This window comes from Equus przewalskii, chromosome 11 (genome assembly GCF_037783145.1).
Source record: "Equus przewalskii isolate Varuska chromosome 11, EquPr2, whole genome shotgun sequence".
In the NCBI taxonomy this organism is placed as follows: Eukaryota; Metazoa; Chordata; class Mammalia; order Perissodactyla; family Equidae; genus Equus; species Equus przewalskii.
In genome coordinates, this window is record NC_091841.1 from 25,029,187 (window position 1) to 25,045,838 (window position 16,652).

At 38.3% G+C, this 16,652-nt stretch overlaps 2 protein-coding genes across 5 annotated transcripts in view; one reads left to right on the forward strand and one right to left on the reverse strand.

The window, feature by feature from the left end:
* The window catches only part of LOC103566113 (organic anion transporter 7-like), a 36,802-nt gene extending 27,919 nt beyond the window's left edge, over positions 1-8,883 (forward strand). For 2 of the 3 annotated variants that reach the window (XM_070565367.1, XM_070565366.1), the window contains 5 exons: positions 3,396-3,511; positions 4,756-4,970; positions 6,630-6,738; positions 7,178-7,381; positions 8,711-8,883. In XM_070565367.1, coding sequence (XP_070421468.1) covers positions 3,396-3,511; positions 4,756-4,970; positions 6,630-6,738; positions 7,178-7,381; positions 8,711-8,771 — 705 coding nt within the window. In that variant the 3' untranslated portion in view covers positions 8,772-8,883. Of the gene's footprint in view, positions 1-3,338; positions 3,512-4,755; positions 4,971-6,629; positions 6,739-7,177; positions 7,382-8,710 lie in introns of all 3 variants that reach the window. The other variant, XR_011524140.1, reaches the window with a different exon arrangement.
* PLAAT5 (phospholipase A and acyltransferase 5) overlaps positions 3,855-16,652 on the reverse strand; it is a 59,944-nt gene continuing 47,146 nt past the window's right edge. Inside the window, exon 6 of one of the 2 annotated variants that reach the window (XM_070565371.1) lies at positions 3,855-5,038. In XM_070565371.1, coding sequence (XP_070421472.1) covers positions 5,033-5,038 — 6 coding nt within the window. In that variant the 3' untranslated portion in view covers positions 3,855-5,032. The remainder of the gene's footprint in view (positions 5,039-16,652) is intronic. The other variant, XM_070565370.1, reaches the window with a different exon arrangement.

Sequence of the window (16,652 nt, forward strand, 5' to 3'; positions counted from 1 at the left end):
ATGCAGAATAGAGCATAAAGAAGTTCTAGTTTTTCATTCACTTTCTTTCATGGTATATAAGTAAGTGCCTACCTGTGGCCATTTTTGTTCTGTCCCTGGAAATATGGCAGTGATCACAACAGTCCAAATCCACATTGTGTGGAGTTTGTATTCTCCTTATTACAAGTTCCAAGAACATGGCTGAGTGGGAATGCCTCAGAGAAGTCTTCCTTTTTCTTCTTTTCCATTCCAGGTATGGAAGGCAAATATTGCTGTGCATGATTAGTTAAATCATTCTTCATGTCATGCACATATATAAACTATTTATTGAAAAATTATGTTGTGCCAGGCATGATGCCAGATCATGAATATCAGAATCAGTCCTAGTCCCAGCCTTCAAAGAGCTTTCACATTAATGTGAGAGAGAGAAATTCATAGACATTTTTAAGTTCAAAGGTTTACAGTGATAACAGAATGTAAAGAATGCTAACGGAGTTAAGGAAAAAAATTTATCCTTCTTTTATTGATAAAGGAGAGGATTAGAAGTTGGCCACTCAAAAAGAAGGAATAAAACACTTCTGGAAACATGTATAATGGCACATCTGATGACAGATATTATAGTCCCAGAAAAAGCAGAGGTCCTTTAGAAGATTTCAGATAATGCTCCAGAGATTTCAGATCCCACTGAAGATGGCTGGAAGGAATCAGGTTTCCCCAGAGATGAAGCATTACACAGACAATGGCACTGAGTGTTCCTGATATGATGGGGAGAGCACTGGCTTGTGCCTTAAAAAAAAAAGAACGGAAGTGGACATTGAAATTTAGGTGGAGCTCTATGGCACTTCAATATTGTGTCAATATACGCCTAAATTATATAAAATTCTTTTGGACCAACTAACTTCTCCGGAATTATCTTTGGTTCCAATTATCTTTGGTTCTATCTATCTATCTTCTCCTAGTGTTTGACCTACCAGATTGGCCCAATCCAGAGAAGGAAAGCTTAAATATTTACAAGGGTCAGGCAGATACAAGAGCAAGTGACACTGAAAGCAGGGAAAAACCACAATGCATAATCAAGGTGAATGGCAACTGGCAATCACCTTACTGCCAGGTGGAAGAAAGAGAGCATGGCAAGAGTAGCAGTCAAAATGTGGTTTACGGAAGAGATTTTCTTCATGAATGGGTAGCTAATATGCCTTCATTTGATTTTTTTTTTAATTCTGTAAAGATAATGCAGAAATTTGTGGTCTTAGTTTTGTTTGAACCTCCATCTGATGGATTGGCAAACACACCTGCTTCAGACAATTCTTCTAATGTAAAGCTGCTCCACTTTATATTAACACAAATATGTTGATTACTCCAGATCTCTGGGAAGGGTAGACTTTCATTTCTCTAAATTCCCTTCATGCTGACATTTTCTCTAATGAGCTACATGGCATTGTTTCATGTGCAAAGATAGGATGAGAATGGAGCTAATATTATTTGAATAATTAATAAGTCAGTAAATGACTGAGCCGTGCTAGATATAATTCCATATGCACATTTGTGACCTCATGTATGCCTCGGAAATCCTTGTGAGAGAGGTATTATTTCTTCTACTATTTCTTCTCATGATCTTGATTTTTTTTACATTTACTTCTTTTTCATTTGAGGTATAATTGATATATAACATTATATTAGTTTCAGGTATACAACATAATCAATATTTGTATATATTGTAAAACGATGACCACAATAAATCTAGTTAGCATCTGTCACCATAAATAGTTATACAATTTATTTTTCTTATGATGAGAACTTTTTATATCTACTCTCTTAGCAACTTTCAAATATGCAATTCAGTATTATGAACTATAGTCACCATGCTGTACACTGCATCCCCATGACTTATATATTTTATAACTGAAAGTTTATACCCTTTGATCCCCTTCGCCCATTTTGCCTATCCCTTCATCCCCCACATCTGGTGACCACCAATCTATTCTCTGTGTCTATGAGCTTGGTTTTGTTTTGTTTTTTTAGATTCCAAATGTAAGTGAGATCATACAGTATTTGTCTGTCTCTGTCTGACTTATTTCACTCAGTATAATGTCCTCAAGTTCCATCCATGTTATCTTAAATGGCAAGATTTCTCTTTTAGGGCTGAATAATATTTCATTGCATATTTATATCTCACATTTTCTTTATCCATTCATCCATAGATGAGCACAGGTTGTTTCCATATCTTGGCTGTTGTAAATAACGCTGTGATGAACATGGGGATACGTATGCCTTTTGAAGTTCATGTTTCCCTTTTCTTCAGATAAATACCCTGAAGTGGAATTGCTGGACCACATAGTAGTTTTATTTTTAATTTTGGGGGGAACTTCCATACTGTTTTCCATAGTGGCTGCACTAATTTACCTTCCCCCCAACAGCGCACAGGGGTTCCCTTTTCTCTGCATCTTCATCAACACTCGTTATTTCTTGTCTTTTTGAGGATAGCCATTGTAACATATGTGAAGTAACATCTCATTGTGGCTTTGATCTGCATTTCCCCAGTGACTACTGATTTTGAGCACCTTTGCATATACCTGTTGTCCCTCTGTATGTTTTCTTTGGAAAAATTCCTATTCAGATCCTCTGTCCATTTTTAATCTGTTTGGTTTTTTGCTCTTGAGTTGTATGAGTTCTGTGTATATTTTAGAGATTAACCTCTTATCAGACATATGATTTGCAAATATTTTCTCCTATTTGGCAGCTTGCCACATCTTCTTATTCTTATTCAACTTTTTAATGAAAAAGAAATTGAGGCTTAGAGATGTCCTGTTTCCTTCCTCAAAGTATATGCCTAGCATGTGGCAGAGCCATTGTATAATGTCAGATTATAAAGTCTGGGTATAAATCATACAACATCAAGATCTCCCCTGAATTCATCTTCAGATGTAATTCTAGCCATCTCATGCATAGAGGCACAACATATGCCAAGATTTCTCTGAACGACACTGACCCAAGAACCAGAATAAAGGCTCTCAGAAAATTATTCTCCTTTCTGAAAAGAGCTGTTTTTCTACTGAGAGCAACTAGCTGAGAACACCTTTCATGCCCTTCCGGTATAAATGAAGCTTTGGACCATAATCCAAGCTACTCTTCATTTAGTCCCCTTCCTGATCTAAATCCCTAATGTACACACCTGTTTTGATGTCCTGCAGCCAAACTGAATGTCACATTAAAATATCCTTGCCTCTGCATAATTTCCCTTAGGCCCATGTAACTCCCTAAATCACCTTTCATACCACTTTTACACCTGTTGTTACATCTTCCATGGCTGTATTTTCCAAAGGACAAAAAGGGAAATTATCTATCTTGTCCTCTTTTAGGAATTCACAGTGTCTACCACTTTGTGACAACTAAACAGTTTGCTGTTGTTGTTGAAGGTTTTGAAATCCGCCACGCAGGAGGAGCTGGAAGCAGCACAGAACAAACCTCCTGTGTGTGACTTGTTCCGCACACCCAACCTGCGTAAAAGGATCTGTGTACTGTCCTTTATGAGGTAGGCTTCACACAGTGCATGAGGAACTTTAAATAGTGGAGACAGGATTCTATTTCTTATTTCAAAGTTATAGCATGTTATAGGGACAGACTTGAGATAAAACAAGAGGAAGCAATAAAGATAATTGCTATGTCTGGAGGTAGTGAAATTGTTATGAAAAGACCAACATAGAACCAATTATACAGTTAGGAGTTTTGTTATCACGTCACTCTACCAGGCTTATCACTGGAGATGAGGTTGAGAACTTCAGTTATGGTACAGACTTTGACTTTAAGTTTCTTCACTTGTTTGTTTTCATTTTAATTGTTTTAATTTTATTATAAAAAGTAAAGTCCTCAAATATATGCAGCTCAATGAATGTTTCCATGTGTAAATATATAACCATCACCCAGATGAGGATACAGAAAAAATTCTAAGACCCTAGAAGATCCCCTCATGTATCCTCCACAAAAACACTCTCCACTCCCACAAAAAACTAAGCAGCATTATAAGCTCCTTTATCACACTGTTATTTTATGATAATTTTTAAATCATTAAGAAATTTAATCAGTTTAAATCCTGGGAAGGAAATTGTGTTTAAAATGTACACAAGATTTGTTTTAATCATCTAACAGACTCAGGAATGATTTTCATGAAGGAGTCTATACCACAGATCCCTGGAAAGAGGAGGCATGAAACAGCACACAGGGCCATTCAGAGAGGCAGCAGGGTCAGTTAGAAGGCAAAAGAGAGAAGAAATGAAAGAGCATGGCCCAGAGCCTTAATCAGTATTTTTGTTGGAAGGAATGTAAGAGGCGGGTAGGTAACCTGAGTGAGCTTAGGATTGGATAGACTGAATAACTTTAGTGGACTCTGGACTGTAGTGGTGATCTGCAGTAGACCACTACAGGGCCCTCGGGTGATTTAGGGGAAGCGGAATATTGGCTTGTTGTGAGTTTGATAGAGGAGATAGTTGGGAGTGTGGGCTCTGGATTGGTGGCTTGTAAGGTTGGCTCACAGGGGAGTCATTTGCTACCTCTAGGAATTAGCTGGCCCTGGGAAAGGCAGTCTGTCCAGGATCAAGGCCCTAAATGCCAGAGTATCAAAAATACAGAAAATAAGAAAATATAATCAATGCAAAAATATTCTACAAATCAGACCACGCATTTATGCTTTACATCCATCCCTGGTTTCCTGGCTCAATATCATCATTGGTAGGACAGAGAATCTAAACCTTCTGATTTCTTTCCTCTTGTTCACCATAGATTTACAACCTTAATTCCCTATTTTGGCCTGAATCTCCATGTCCAGCACTTGGGGAAAAATGTTTTCCTGTCCCAGGTTCTTTTTGGTGTAGTCACACTTCCAAGCAATTATGTTGCACTTTTGGCACTGAATCACCTGGGCCGTCGAGTCAGCCAGATGCTTTTCCTGTTCCTGCTGGGAATCTCCATTCTGACCACCACGTTTGTGCCTGAAGGTGAGAAATGAGCACGTGTTGAAGAAAGATGTGTTCCTCCCATTCCTCATGAATTGTACTGGTCACACCTATTCGAAGCCAGAAGGAAATGCAGATTCAGTTCTAAAGTTCTCTGAAATCAGTCTGAAAGTGTAGTATATATTCTGCACTTAAGTTGCTGGGGAAAGAGCTCAAGGTCACTTAAGGTTGGCTCTGATATATGATGTATTCATTATATCCAAGAAGTATCTGGAAACTGGTGTCGTCTATTACTGGTAGTTTCTCTATGACAGAATTGCTCACTTACGTTAGGCAAGTCATTCTTTATATAGCAAGCACTGAGGGTCTGGATCTTGACATTGTATGCCATATGAGAACACAATACAGTCACTTTGTCTGGGCCCTTGCTTATTATTACAGCTTCAGTGACAATTTATTCTCTAATCTCTGTGTATCCACTCACATGTCTCATATCAAGTCTCCATAACAGAAACCCTAGTTTGGGAGAATCATCTTGACTTCAAGAAAACAAAAATTCCTTGTCTTCAGGCAAAGAAGTGACAGCGGGAACTAGGTACTATGCAGCTAAGAGCCTGTATCAGAATCTATTTTACTCAATTTAATGATCATATGTCACGAATAGGGTAACCCAGGTGATCATCTTGCTTCTCCTAACTCCCAACATAGTTATGTATGTTACAAGATACCAGATTGGAGCCTCCACTCTTCATCTTGAACATCAGCAATGATGCAAGTTTACTGCCTTACAACAGAGCCCACTCCAGTGTTGTGACTCTTGTAATGAAATTTTTAGTGAAGAGGAGGGAAAGCAGGCAATAGAAAACTGACTCTCTGAAACTTCCCTTCAGAGGTTTCCAAAGTCAGGCATTTTTTTTTTTAAGATTTTATTTTTTCCTTTTTCTCCCCAAAGCCCCCCAGTACATAGCTGTATATTCTTTGTTGCAGGTCCTTCTAGTTGTGGCATGTGGGACGCTGCCTCAGCGTGGTTTGATGAGCAGTGCCATGTCCACGCCCAGGATTCGAACCAACAAAACACTGGGCCGCTTGCAGCGGAGCACGAGAACTTAACCACTTGGCCACGGGGCCAGCCCCCAGGCATTTTTTTACTAATATAGGTCCTTATACTTAATTATTGAAAAATTATTCTCGCCTAGCCTATTGATCAAGCTTGATCCAGCTTATCAATTAACATAGGAATTCTATTCTTTTATTTTTCTCTTCTGCTTGACTAGCCCTGTGTCAATATTGTGTAAGCTCCTAGGTTTTAAACTCAAAGATGTGGATGAGTCTTACACCCTCAGTAATTGCCCACATGACAGTCTTATATTCTATGTTAAGGGCAAAGGAGATACAGAACAGAATTAATGGAAGACAGCACCTGTGGGACTCAACTCCCCCTCTCCTTTTCTGGAAAAACTCAGCTATGCAGGGAGAGTTGATGAAATAACTCAATCCTTTTATTCACGATAAGCCATAATATGTACATGTCACATTTCTGACCTGATTAGACATTGCACATTTTCTGCCTCTGTGCAGTTACTCTACAGTACATGTTATCCTTGCAAACACCTCCAATAGGATCTTCTTCAGCTGTAATTGGAGGGATGTTGATTCCTTCAGCTCCCACTTCCTGAGCCTCACTGGTCTTCCTCTCTCCAGAAATGCAGACCCTGCGTGTGGCTTTGGCAACTTTGGGAGTAGGAGTTTGTTCTGCCGCTATCACCAGTTCTGCTACCCATGGAAATGAACTGATCCCCACTGTAGTCAGGTATAAAGCTCACGGGTGATGTGTCAGGATCAAAACAAGCCTTTCCCAGATAATGGACATGTATTGGGGGAAGAAAACTAAGACTGGTTAGTTATCAAAAGTAAATTACAATGATAACAAAAGTTATAGCCAAATTTTATCAAAAGCTGACTTTTTGCCCTGCACTTTTATGTTTCTTCTCAAGTAATCTTCTGAACTACAAGAAGGGTAAATGTTATAGGTAACAGTGTTTTTTCAATGATCCAATTTTGTCTTAACGCACATGTGAACTTGAAAATAATTGCTAGTAAATGAGGAAATGTCCAAAACGAGTTGTTATCAATTTCCATGTCTAAACACAATGATGTGCTGTCTCCCATAACCAAAGCAAACTAAAAAATCATAAATTATATGTGTGGATTTTCACCAGATTTTTTTGTATTTTTGTTTGCACCCCAAGAGCACTAGTTTTAGGAGTCATTGGAATTGCTGCTAACATTGGGTCAGCTGTGGCTCCCCTCCTGATGATCCTAACGGTGTATTCCTCCCACCTGCCCTGGATCATCTATGGAGTCTGTGCCATCCTCAGTGCACTTGTTGTCCAACTCCTTCCTGAAACCAGGAATCAGCCCCTGCCTGACTCCATCCAGGATGTGGAGAATGAGTGAGTAGACCTCTGAGCTGTCCTTGAGGGTTGCTGTGCACTATAGGTCTGTAATGAGGAGGGCAGAATACCATTCAGGGTCATTATCTCCAGGGAAATGTTGAGACCCAGACTATTGCCATGTGGTCCGTGCTTTGGTTTGGCTACAACCTCATCCCACCCCCACAGTGACCTCAGATTCCTCCAAGCCTCCCCAGATCACACAGATCCACTCTGCCCAGCCTGCACCAGTAGGTTCAGTGGTAAAGAGGCCAAAATTTAGTATCCTAGTGTGGCTGTCACAGCCCTGAAGATATTTCACAAATATGCACAGAATCAAACATCAGATTCTCATCCCTCTGTCCCTGGAAGCCTTTAGCCCAGGGAGTGAAGGCAAGCTCTCTGAAACTTTTGGTTCCTGTAGGCCTGTATAATCTGATTCTGACTCTCTGTAGAAATAGAACCAATAGGATGTGTATATATACAGTGAGACAGATTTATTTTAAGAAATTTGCTCACGGTATTGTAGGGGCTGGAAAGTCTGAAATCTGCAAGCAGGCAGCAGCCTGGAGACCAAGGGAAGAGCTGAAGAAAGAAAAGAGTTCTCCAGTCTAAAAGCAATCTGGAGGCAGAATTCCTTCTTCCTCTGTGGGACCTGTCATTTTCCCTTAAGGCCTTCAAATGATTGGCTGAGGCCCCCCTCACATTATGGAGAGTAACGTGCTTTACTGACAGTCTGCTGATTAAAATACTAATAACGTCTAAAAAATACCTTCACAGGAACATCTAGACTAGTGTTTGACCAAATATCTGGGCACTATGGCCTAGCCAAGTTGACATATAAGATTATCCACCACAAGACCTGAGGAGTGGCCTGTTCACTGAAGAATCTTAGGGAGCTCAGGGAAAGGACAAGAGTCCCCTCTCCCACAGAAGACAGCGTATCTCAGGGAAAGGAGTCCTGTTGTGCTGCCTATGATAGTCAGACCATCTGGGTTTCACTGGGAAGGAAAGTGTTGAGAATACAGAATTTAAAGTGATAAATACCGGGAGAGGATTCTAAAACTTTTCTGTACTTCCTTTGCCTTTTCTAAAACGCTTCTTTCCAATGCCATGGTGTCCAAGGGTAAGAGTAGAAACTATCAAAGCTGCCTTCCCAGATCCTGCCTGAGACCTGGGTCTTTTTCTTCACAAGATTTACACAAAACCTTGTGGCAGCGTTCATAGTTTATAGTAAAGCTGGTTGGTGAAGGATAAGCTTGCTCTAAAGATTGCAAGACATGTATGATTTTCCATGTCTTTTCATTTTTTGTGTTCATTTCTTTATTGGTTTCATTGTATTTTTACCAGGAGAAAAGGCTGGAGAAAAGCAAAGCAGGAAGTTATTTCCATGAAAGTGACAACATTTTAAGGAATTCCAGGAGCTGATGCTGATTCAAGAGCAAAATATATGGGAGAAATGAGATAATTTCTCATAGGGGAAAATTTGTAAAATAAATAAATAAAAATATATAATGAAGAAATGGACTTTTTCCAATTGCAGTATTAAACTTCTAAGTATAAAATACCTATAATTAATCATAATAAGAAATGTGAAGGAAACCATAATATTTTCAAAGAACTTAGGACTTTTGTATAATTGTGGATAACCAGCCTGTTTCTGGATAGGAAGATTGAATAGTACTAAAAATAACAATACTTCCTGTAATTAATTGGTAGAATAATTGATGTAATTATAATGAAAATCTACTTACTTTTAGAAGAATTTAAAAAAATAGTTACAAGTTTATCTAGAAATTACAGGTAAACAAAGTGATTCCTAAAAAGAGGATCACAGAGTGAGGGGAGGCTGACTATCATATGGGGTAGCATATACTGGACTTTATTATAGATGCAGTAGTCAAAATAGCAGTAGCAGATGCATTTACATAACAAAGGAAATCCAGAAACAGACCATAGTAAATATAACACTGAATATATAATTTTGGAACTGTAAGTCACAGGGCAAAAGAAAAGATTATGCAGCAAATAGCATACATAACTATTTAAAAATAAATGACTAATAACGTGACATCATACCCCACACTGAAAAATATTCTGTTTTAACAAAAAGTAAAATGGGACAAAAAAACTAAAATTTTCACTAGAAAATTTAAATACAAAATAGTGGGATAAAAAAGGTTTTGAAAAGTAAAACAAATGTCAGAAATTTAAAGACAGGTGGATTTGAATAATACCCATTTAAAGCCTCTGCTGGGCTAAATCCTAACAACTTGCCAAAGAAAACTAGGAAAATATTTACCAAAATGATAAAAGCACTTAACTTTTGCTGGTGAATTTTTAAGTGATTGCTTCTTTCTTCTTTGTAAGTTTCTGTATTCAAAGCTCAAACAAAGAATATGTGAAATTCCAAAATATTATGTCAATAGATGTCAAAAATGAAAGAGCAAATGACAAAATAAGCAGTTTTCAAAATATACCTTTAAATATGTAGAATTCTATCTACCCAAAAGATAAATAATTCAATAGAAAATGAATAAAAGGCAGAATATATCATTTTCAAGAGAAAAAAGCCACATAGGCCATAGATTTATGAAAAACTGTAGAAACTCACCGGAAATTAAAGACAGACACTCAAAGGAAGACCAATTTAATGAAAGTGTGCTCAATTCAAGGTCGGTGAGAGTGCGGTTTAAACAGAAACTCATTGATTGATGGTGGAATTATAAAATAATTCATGCTGGAGAGCTGCTAAAAACGCAGTTTGGCATCATTATGAAGAGCTCTGAAATAAACACTCATGCATTCAGTGTCCATTTATTGAGCATGTAGTAACTACCAAGCAGTGTGGTAAGCACTGTGCACATTAATATAAAATGAAAAAAGAGACATAAGACAGATTAACAGGTATATATCTTAGCACACAAGTGCAGATGTGGTCTCACATTTTTATTTTCTGCAAGTCAACATAATTTTAATTTAAGTTCCCATTTCCTCCAGGTTGGCAGGAAATCACAGATCAGTTATCTTCAGGGATTCTTTGCACAATCCTTCCTCACCAGAACTATCTAGATCCCATGGGTATATGCAATACCACAATGATGAGGTGAGAACAAGTGAGGGCAGCTACTGGTTATCAGTACTCTGTTCAAAGAGATTACCAGGTTAATAGTGGCCTTTACATGCATGCTACAACTCCCCATTCACGACATGAGGTATTGGAATCTGGGGTTTCCAGTCTATCCGTTCAGCTCCCTATGCAGCCACTCTATTTGGGTCTTCTGCTTCTTTGGGGAACTAAGACGGGTCAGGACTGGGTCCCTCTCCCCCATAACCTGAAGAGAATCCTCTAATTTCAACTCTTACCAATCACCCAACTTCCTTCCTCTTTTCTCACTACCTCTTCCGGAGACCCTCTAGTTCTTCTATGGACTTTAGATTTTGAAAATAAAATCAATCAATCTTACAAGCATCTTGTGTTTTTCACCTGTAAAATGCCTCCCAAGAGACAAAGAAGCATAAAAATGACAAACTATAGAATGTGGAAAAGAGACAAGGAAAAGAAATTTTGAGGAATCGTCCATAATGAATATCTTTGACTTGTCCAGCCTCATTCTTCCTCCTAATGAAATGTTTGAGATCTTATCATGGAAAAGACCAGGTAGGACCTCTTGTTGTTCACCTTGAAGGATGCTGGCCAGTCCACCGATTCTGGTGTTTCTGGGGGAAAGTGTCCCGCAGTTCTTCATGGGCATTTGATGTTGTAAGCCAGCAGCTGTGTTCCATGAGATGGTCAGTGGTGTAGGGCTTGAAAAAGAGTGAGGTATGGAATGACATCAGGGAACAGTAGGAATAATCAGAAATTCCTCTTTTCACATGGACAATAAAAGGACTGGCAGAAACTATCTGGTTAAATTTTCTAGAAATATGAAGTATATTCAAAGCTAGCAGCTCCTAGGTGAGGGGTTAGCTGATAAATCATAATTAATTTCAGTTAGTTTCAATCATTACCATAGTAGTGGTTACCATCCACACACCTTGTCCCTATGGCAAGGAACCATACCCATGTTCCTGGAGCCAATTGAGGGAACCAGAGGGGGAAGAAAGGACCTCGTCCTTCAAACACCAGGGATCCATGTCCTGATTCCTGATTCTGATCACAGAGGTGCCTACATACAGGCAGCTGGCCATTCTTTCAAATACCACAGGCTGAAGCAGCTTCAAGAGATATAAAGAGAAAACACTTACTTTTTTTTTTCTTCTTTTCCTTTTTTCTCTTTTTGGGAGATATACATTTAAGAAGTAGGACAATCAAAATAAACCACATATACAGGGAAATTTACAAGTCAAAACACAAGCTCAGATAAAGATTCAAGCTCAGAAAAGAACTGAGAAGAGCTTAAGATTTCATCTTAAGCTGATCTCTGGCACAGAGACACCCTGTAACAACTTTTGTTGAAAAAGAAGAAAACAAACCCTGGGAAAGGCAGGAAATCTGACTTCCAGTTTTACCACATTAAGATTCAAATGCAAAGTTTTCAACAAAAAGTTGTAAGAGACACAAAGAAAGAGAAATATATTACCCATTCAAAGGAACAATGAAATCAGAAAAGCATCCCTGAAAAAGCCTAGAGGATGAATTTACTAGATAAAGCCCTTAAAACAACTGTCTGAAAGATACACAGTATTGAAGGGAGACTTGAAAAAAGAGAGGAAAATGATGTGTGGACAAAATGAAAATATCAATAAAAAGCTTGAAAATATAAGAGGGACTGAAAAGAAATTACAGAGGTGAAAAGTACAATAACAATAGTGAAAATTTCAATAGAGGAGTTCAAAAGAAAAGTTATGCACGCTGAAAAAAGAATCAGTGAACCTAAAGATAAGGCCATTGAAATGGTCAAGTCTGGGAAACAGAAAGAGAAAATATTTTTTAAAAATCAAAGAGAGAAAGAGCCTAAGAGACCTGTGCATCACCATCAAGATAACCAACAAATGCATTGTGAGATCTCAGAAGGAGTGACAGAAAAGAGAACAAAATAAATATTTGAAGAAATAATGGCTGAAATTTTCCCAAATTTAATGAAAGACGTGAATCTACAAATCCAAGAATTTCAACAAACTCCAACTATAATAAACCTAAAGAGACCCACACCAAGACAGATTTATAACCAAGATGTCAAAAGATGAAGAGAGACTCATGAAAGCAGTAAGAGAGAAGCAACACATCACATAGAGAGACATCCTCAATATTATCAGCCAATTTCTTCAATTTCTTGGAGGTAAGAAGGCAGTAGGCTGATATATTCAAAGTGCTGAAAGAAAAAAATTATCAACTGTGAATTCTATACCCAAAAACAGTCCTTCAAAAAGGAGGGATAAATTAAAATATGTCTGGATAAAGAAAGCTCAGGGAGTGAATTACCACAAGATCTGCCCTGCAAAAATACTAAAGGTCATTTTCAGGTTGAAATAAAAGAACACTAGACAGCAAATCAAAGCTCCAATTATGTGCTGTGTATAAGAGGCTCGCTTTAGAGGCAAAGAATCAAATAGGTTGAAAGTGAAAGGATAGAAAAAGATATTTTATGCAAATAGTTATCAAAAGGGATCTAGTTGGCAATAGTAGTACCAGACAAAATAGACTTGGAATCAAAACAGCTACAAGAGATAATAAAGAATATTATATATTAATAAAAGTTTCAGTACAAGAATATCTGACATTTATAAACATTTAAAAACCGAATAACAGAACCTCAAAATATATAAAGCAAGAGAGAGAAAGAGGGCAAGCTAGGAAACACAAAGCAATTATTCCCCTATGTCAACACTAATTTTAAAAACTAGAGACTGAATAAAGTAGCTTTATATGAGTTCTGGAAAACAGGCAAAGAACTACATCAAGAAAGTGAATACCAATCAAGAAAAAGGCATATTGAAAAAGATGGGAAATTTTTACTTACCCTTACCCCACCTGTTGCCCATTGCAGCAGAGTAATAGTCTGGAGGAAGCCACAGCCCAGCTCACAAACCTTATGCACAACTGGAGGGAGCATATACGATCTTATTTGCAGTATTCTAAACTGTCTGGGAACTGCAAGAAGTAGTGGCCTCCGTTTTGCCTAAGAGCTTGAGGCAGGAGAAGGAGCAAAATTCAGGACTCAGGCTGGAAACAGAGACTGAAAGTGGTAGGCAATGGTTGTAAAGGCTGGAGGGACTATAGTCATATACCACATGAGGACATTTGATCAACAGAAGAACGCGTATTCGATCATGGTCCCATAAGATTATAATGGAGTTGAAAATTTCTTAAAAGTGTGATACCTCCTCAAGAAAAGCCCCAGAAAGGTCCTCCAACACACATTCTATGGGAAGGCATTGTTATCATAGGAGATGACAGCACCATGCATGTTATTGCCCCCAAAGACCTTCCAGTGGGACAAGATGTGGAGGTGGAAGAGTGATATTGATGATCCTGACTCTGTGTAGTCCTAGGCTAACATATGTGTTCGTGCCTTAATGTTTAACAAAAAAGTTTACAAACTAAAAAAACATAAAAACCTTAAGAATAGAAAAACGTGTATAGAATAAGGATATAAAGAAAGAAAATGTTTTGGTGTTTTTACAGCTGTAAAATGTGTTTCTGTTTTAAGTTGTTACTATGAAAGAGTCAAAGTGTTAAAAAAAAATAGAAGTTTATAAGGTAAAACGGATAAGAAGCTAAGAATAATTTATTATCAAGGAAAGAAAAATATTTTTTTATAAATTCGGTGTAGCCTAAGTGTACAGTGTTTACTAAGTCTGCAGTAGTGTACAGTAACGTCTTAGGCCTTCACATTTACTCATCACTCACTCACTGACTCACCCAGAGCAACTGTCAGTCCTGTTAAGCTCCATTCATGGTAAGTGCCCTATACGGGTGTACCATATTTTGTGTTTTATACTGCATTTTTAGAGTATCTTTTCTATGTTTAGATATGACTAGATTCATGAATATTTACCATTGTGTTACAATTGCCTAGAGTACTCAGTACAATAACATGCTATACAGGTTTGTAGCCTAAAAGCATTCAGCTATACCATATAGCCTAGGTGTGTAGTAGGCTATACTATCTAAGTTTGTGTAAATACACTCTATGATGTTCGTACAACAACAAAATCTCCTAATGATTCATTTCTCAGAAAACGTCCCCATTGTTAAGCAACACACAACTGTATTGATCGATAGAAGCCTGGGGCAGACATTAGTCATGGGGAAATACAACAGACCTTCTAAAGCTCCAAGTGGAAGCTGTGGTGAGACTCTTTGCAAAATAAATAAATTTAGAAGTGGCTGTGTATAGCTGGGAATTGATAAGGCCACAAAAGGACCCACACTGGATGCATTCTCAGAAAAGAATTGAAAAGACCTCAAGCTCCACTTTGAGCTGATTGCAAGTCTCAAAACACACTCTGTTAATTAATGAAGGACATCCTCACAGAGCCAGGCTACAAAGATTAGCAGAGGGAACTGTTTCTTCAAATGCCCAGTTTCCAACAAAGCGTCACAAGGCATACAAAGAAACAGAAAAACACAGTGCAATCAGTGGAAGAAAATGGCATCGGAAACCATTCCTATGTAAAAATAGACCTCGGACATACCATACAAAGACTTTAAAATGACTGTCTTAAATATGCTGAAAGAGCTAAAGGAAAACAGAGACAAAGAGCTAAAAATTGTCAGTAAAACTATATGTGAACTACATGAGAATGTAACAAGAGGTAGAAATTATAAAAAGGAACCAAATGGGAATTCTAGACCTGAAAACTGCCGTAACAGAATTGAAAATATAAGGAATTCATGCAATCAATAGCAACCCCCTGACCCACCCACCACCCCCCCCCCCCCCCCGCCAAATAACCCAATTTTAAAATGGGCAACGGAATGGAATAGAAAAATGGAATTTTTCCAAAGAAGAAAAATAAGTGGCCCATAGGTATATGCAAAGGTGCTGAACATCACTAATCATCAGGGAAATGCAAATCAAAACCACAATGAGATGTCACCTCACACCTGTTAGAATGGCTATGATCAAAAAGTGAGGAGATAACAAGTGTTGGTGGAGATGTGGAGTTATCTATTGCTGCAAAACAAATGACTCCAAAATTTAGCAGCTTAAAGCAACAAACATTCGTTATCTCACACAGTTTCTGAGGGTCAAGAATCATGAAGCAACTTAACTGGATACTTCTGGCTCAAACTCTTTCGTGAGGTTGCATCAAGCTGTTAGCAGAGGTTGGACTTGTTTAAAGGTTTGACTGGTGCTGGAGAATCTACTTCCAAGGTGGCTCACTTTCTGGCTGCTACTGATAAAAAGGTTCCGTTCCTTGCTATATGGGCTTCTTCTCAGGGAATGTCCTCATGACATGGCAACATGCTTGCCCAGGAGCAAATAACCCAAAGATGGAGCAATCAAGATGGCAGCAACAGTGCCTTTTTACCACTTCATCTCTAAAACCACACATTATCATTTCTTCTTTGTTCAGTTATTCAGAAGTGAGCCACTAAGTCCAGCCCATACTCAAGGGGGACAGGGCAGTCCGACTGTTAAAAGGAGGTTTATCAAACTATGTGTGGATATATTTTTTAAAAAACCATGAACTGCCTCCCTGTTCAATTTCTACCTTCACATCCCTAATACGCTTACAAGAGCAGGTTCTAGAAACACCTCCCATAAAACTTCCTGATAAACATTTCTTCCTCAGATTCTCTTTCCCAGGGTAGTGACCAAAAAAATCTATGGCAATGGCTAATGAAATACAGTAATACTCTGAGCAAAAATAATGGACTGCCAACAAGAGTATTCCTTAATATAAACACTCAAAAGAAATCAAGGAAAGATAATCAGCAATTTGAGGGTAGCTGCCCCAATAAAAACTCACAACCCTTTGTCTAATTTCCACACCAGAGCTATTTCTCAGAACCCAAAACCACTGACTGGAGGAGAAGCCTCATCCCCAGAAGGAAGAATGCTGAAACACCGCAGTAATTGCACACATGAATGATTCTACCCGTCCTTCTCAGAGAGATATTACACCAGTTACTTGGGTGAACACATGCTGCAAAAGTTTTGAGGACTGCAGTATACAGAGCTCATGGGGATAGTAATATAGAAGAAGTCAAAAAGTCATCATGCTGCCCCTCTTAGAACAGGAACTTGGTGGTCAGGTAACTGAGTATCCTGACTACAGCCTCACTCACAGTAGATCCACAGGGTCCACACTCTGAAAATGATTATGTCCCCACTCCATG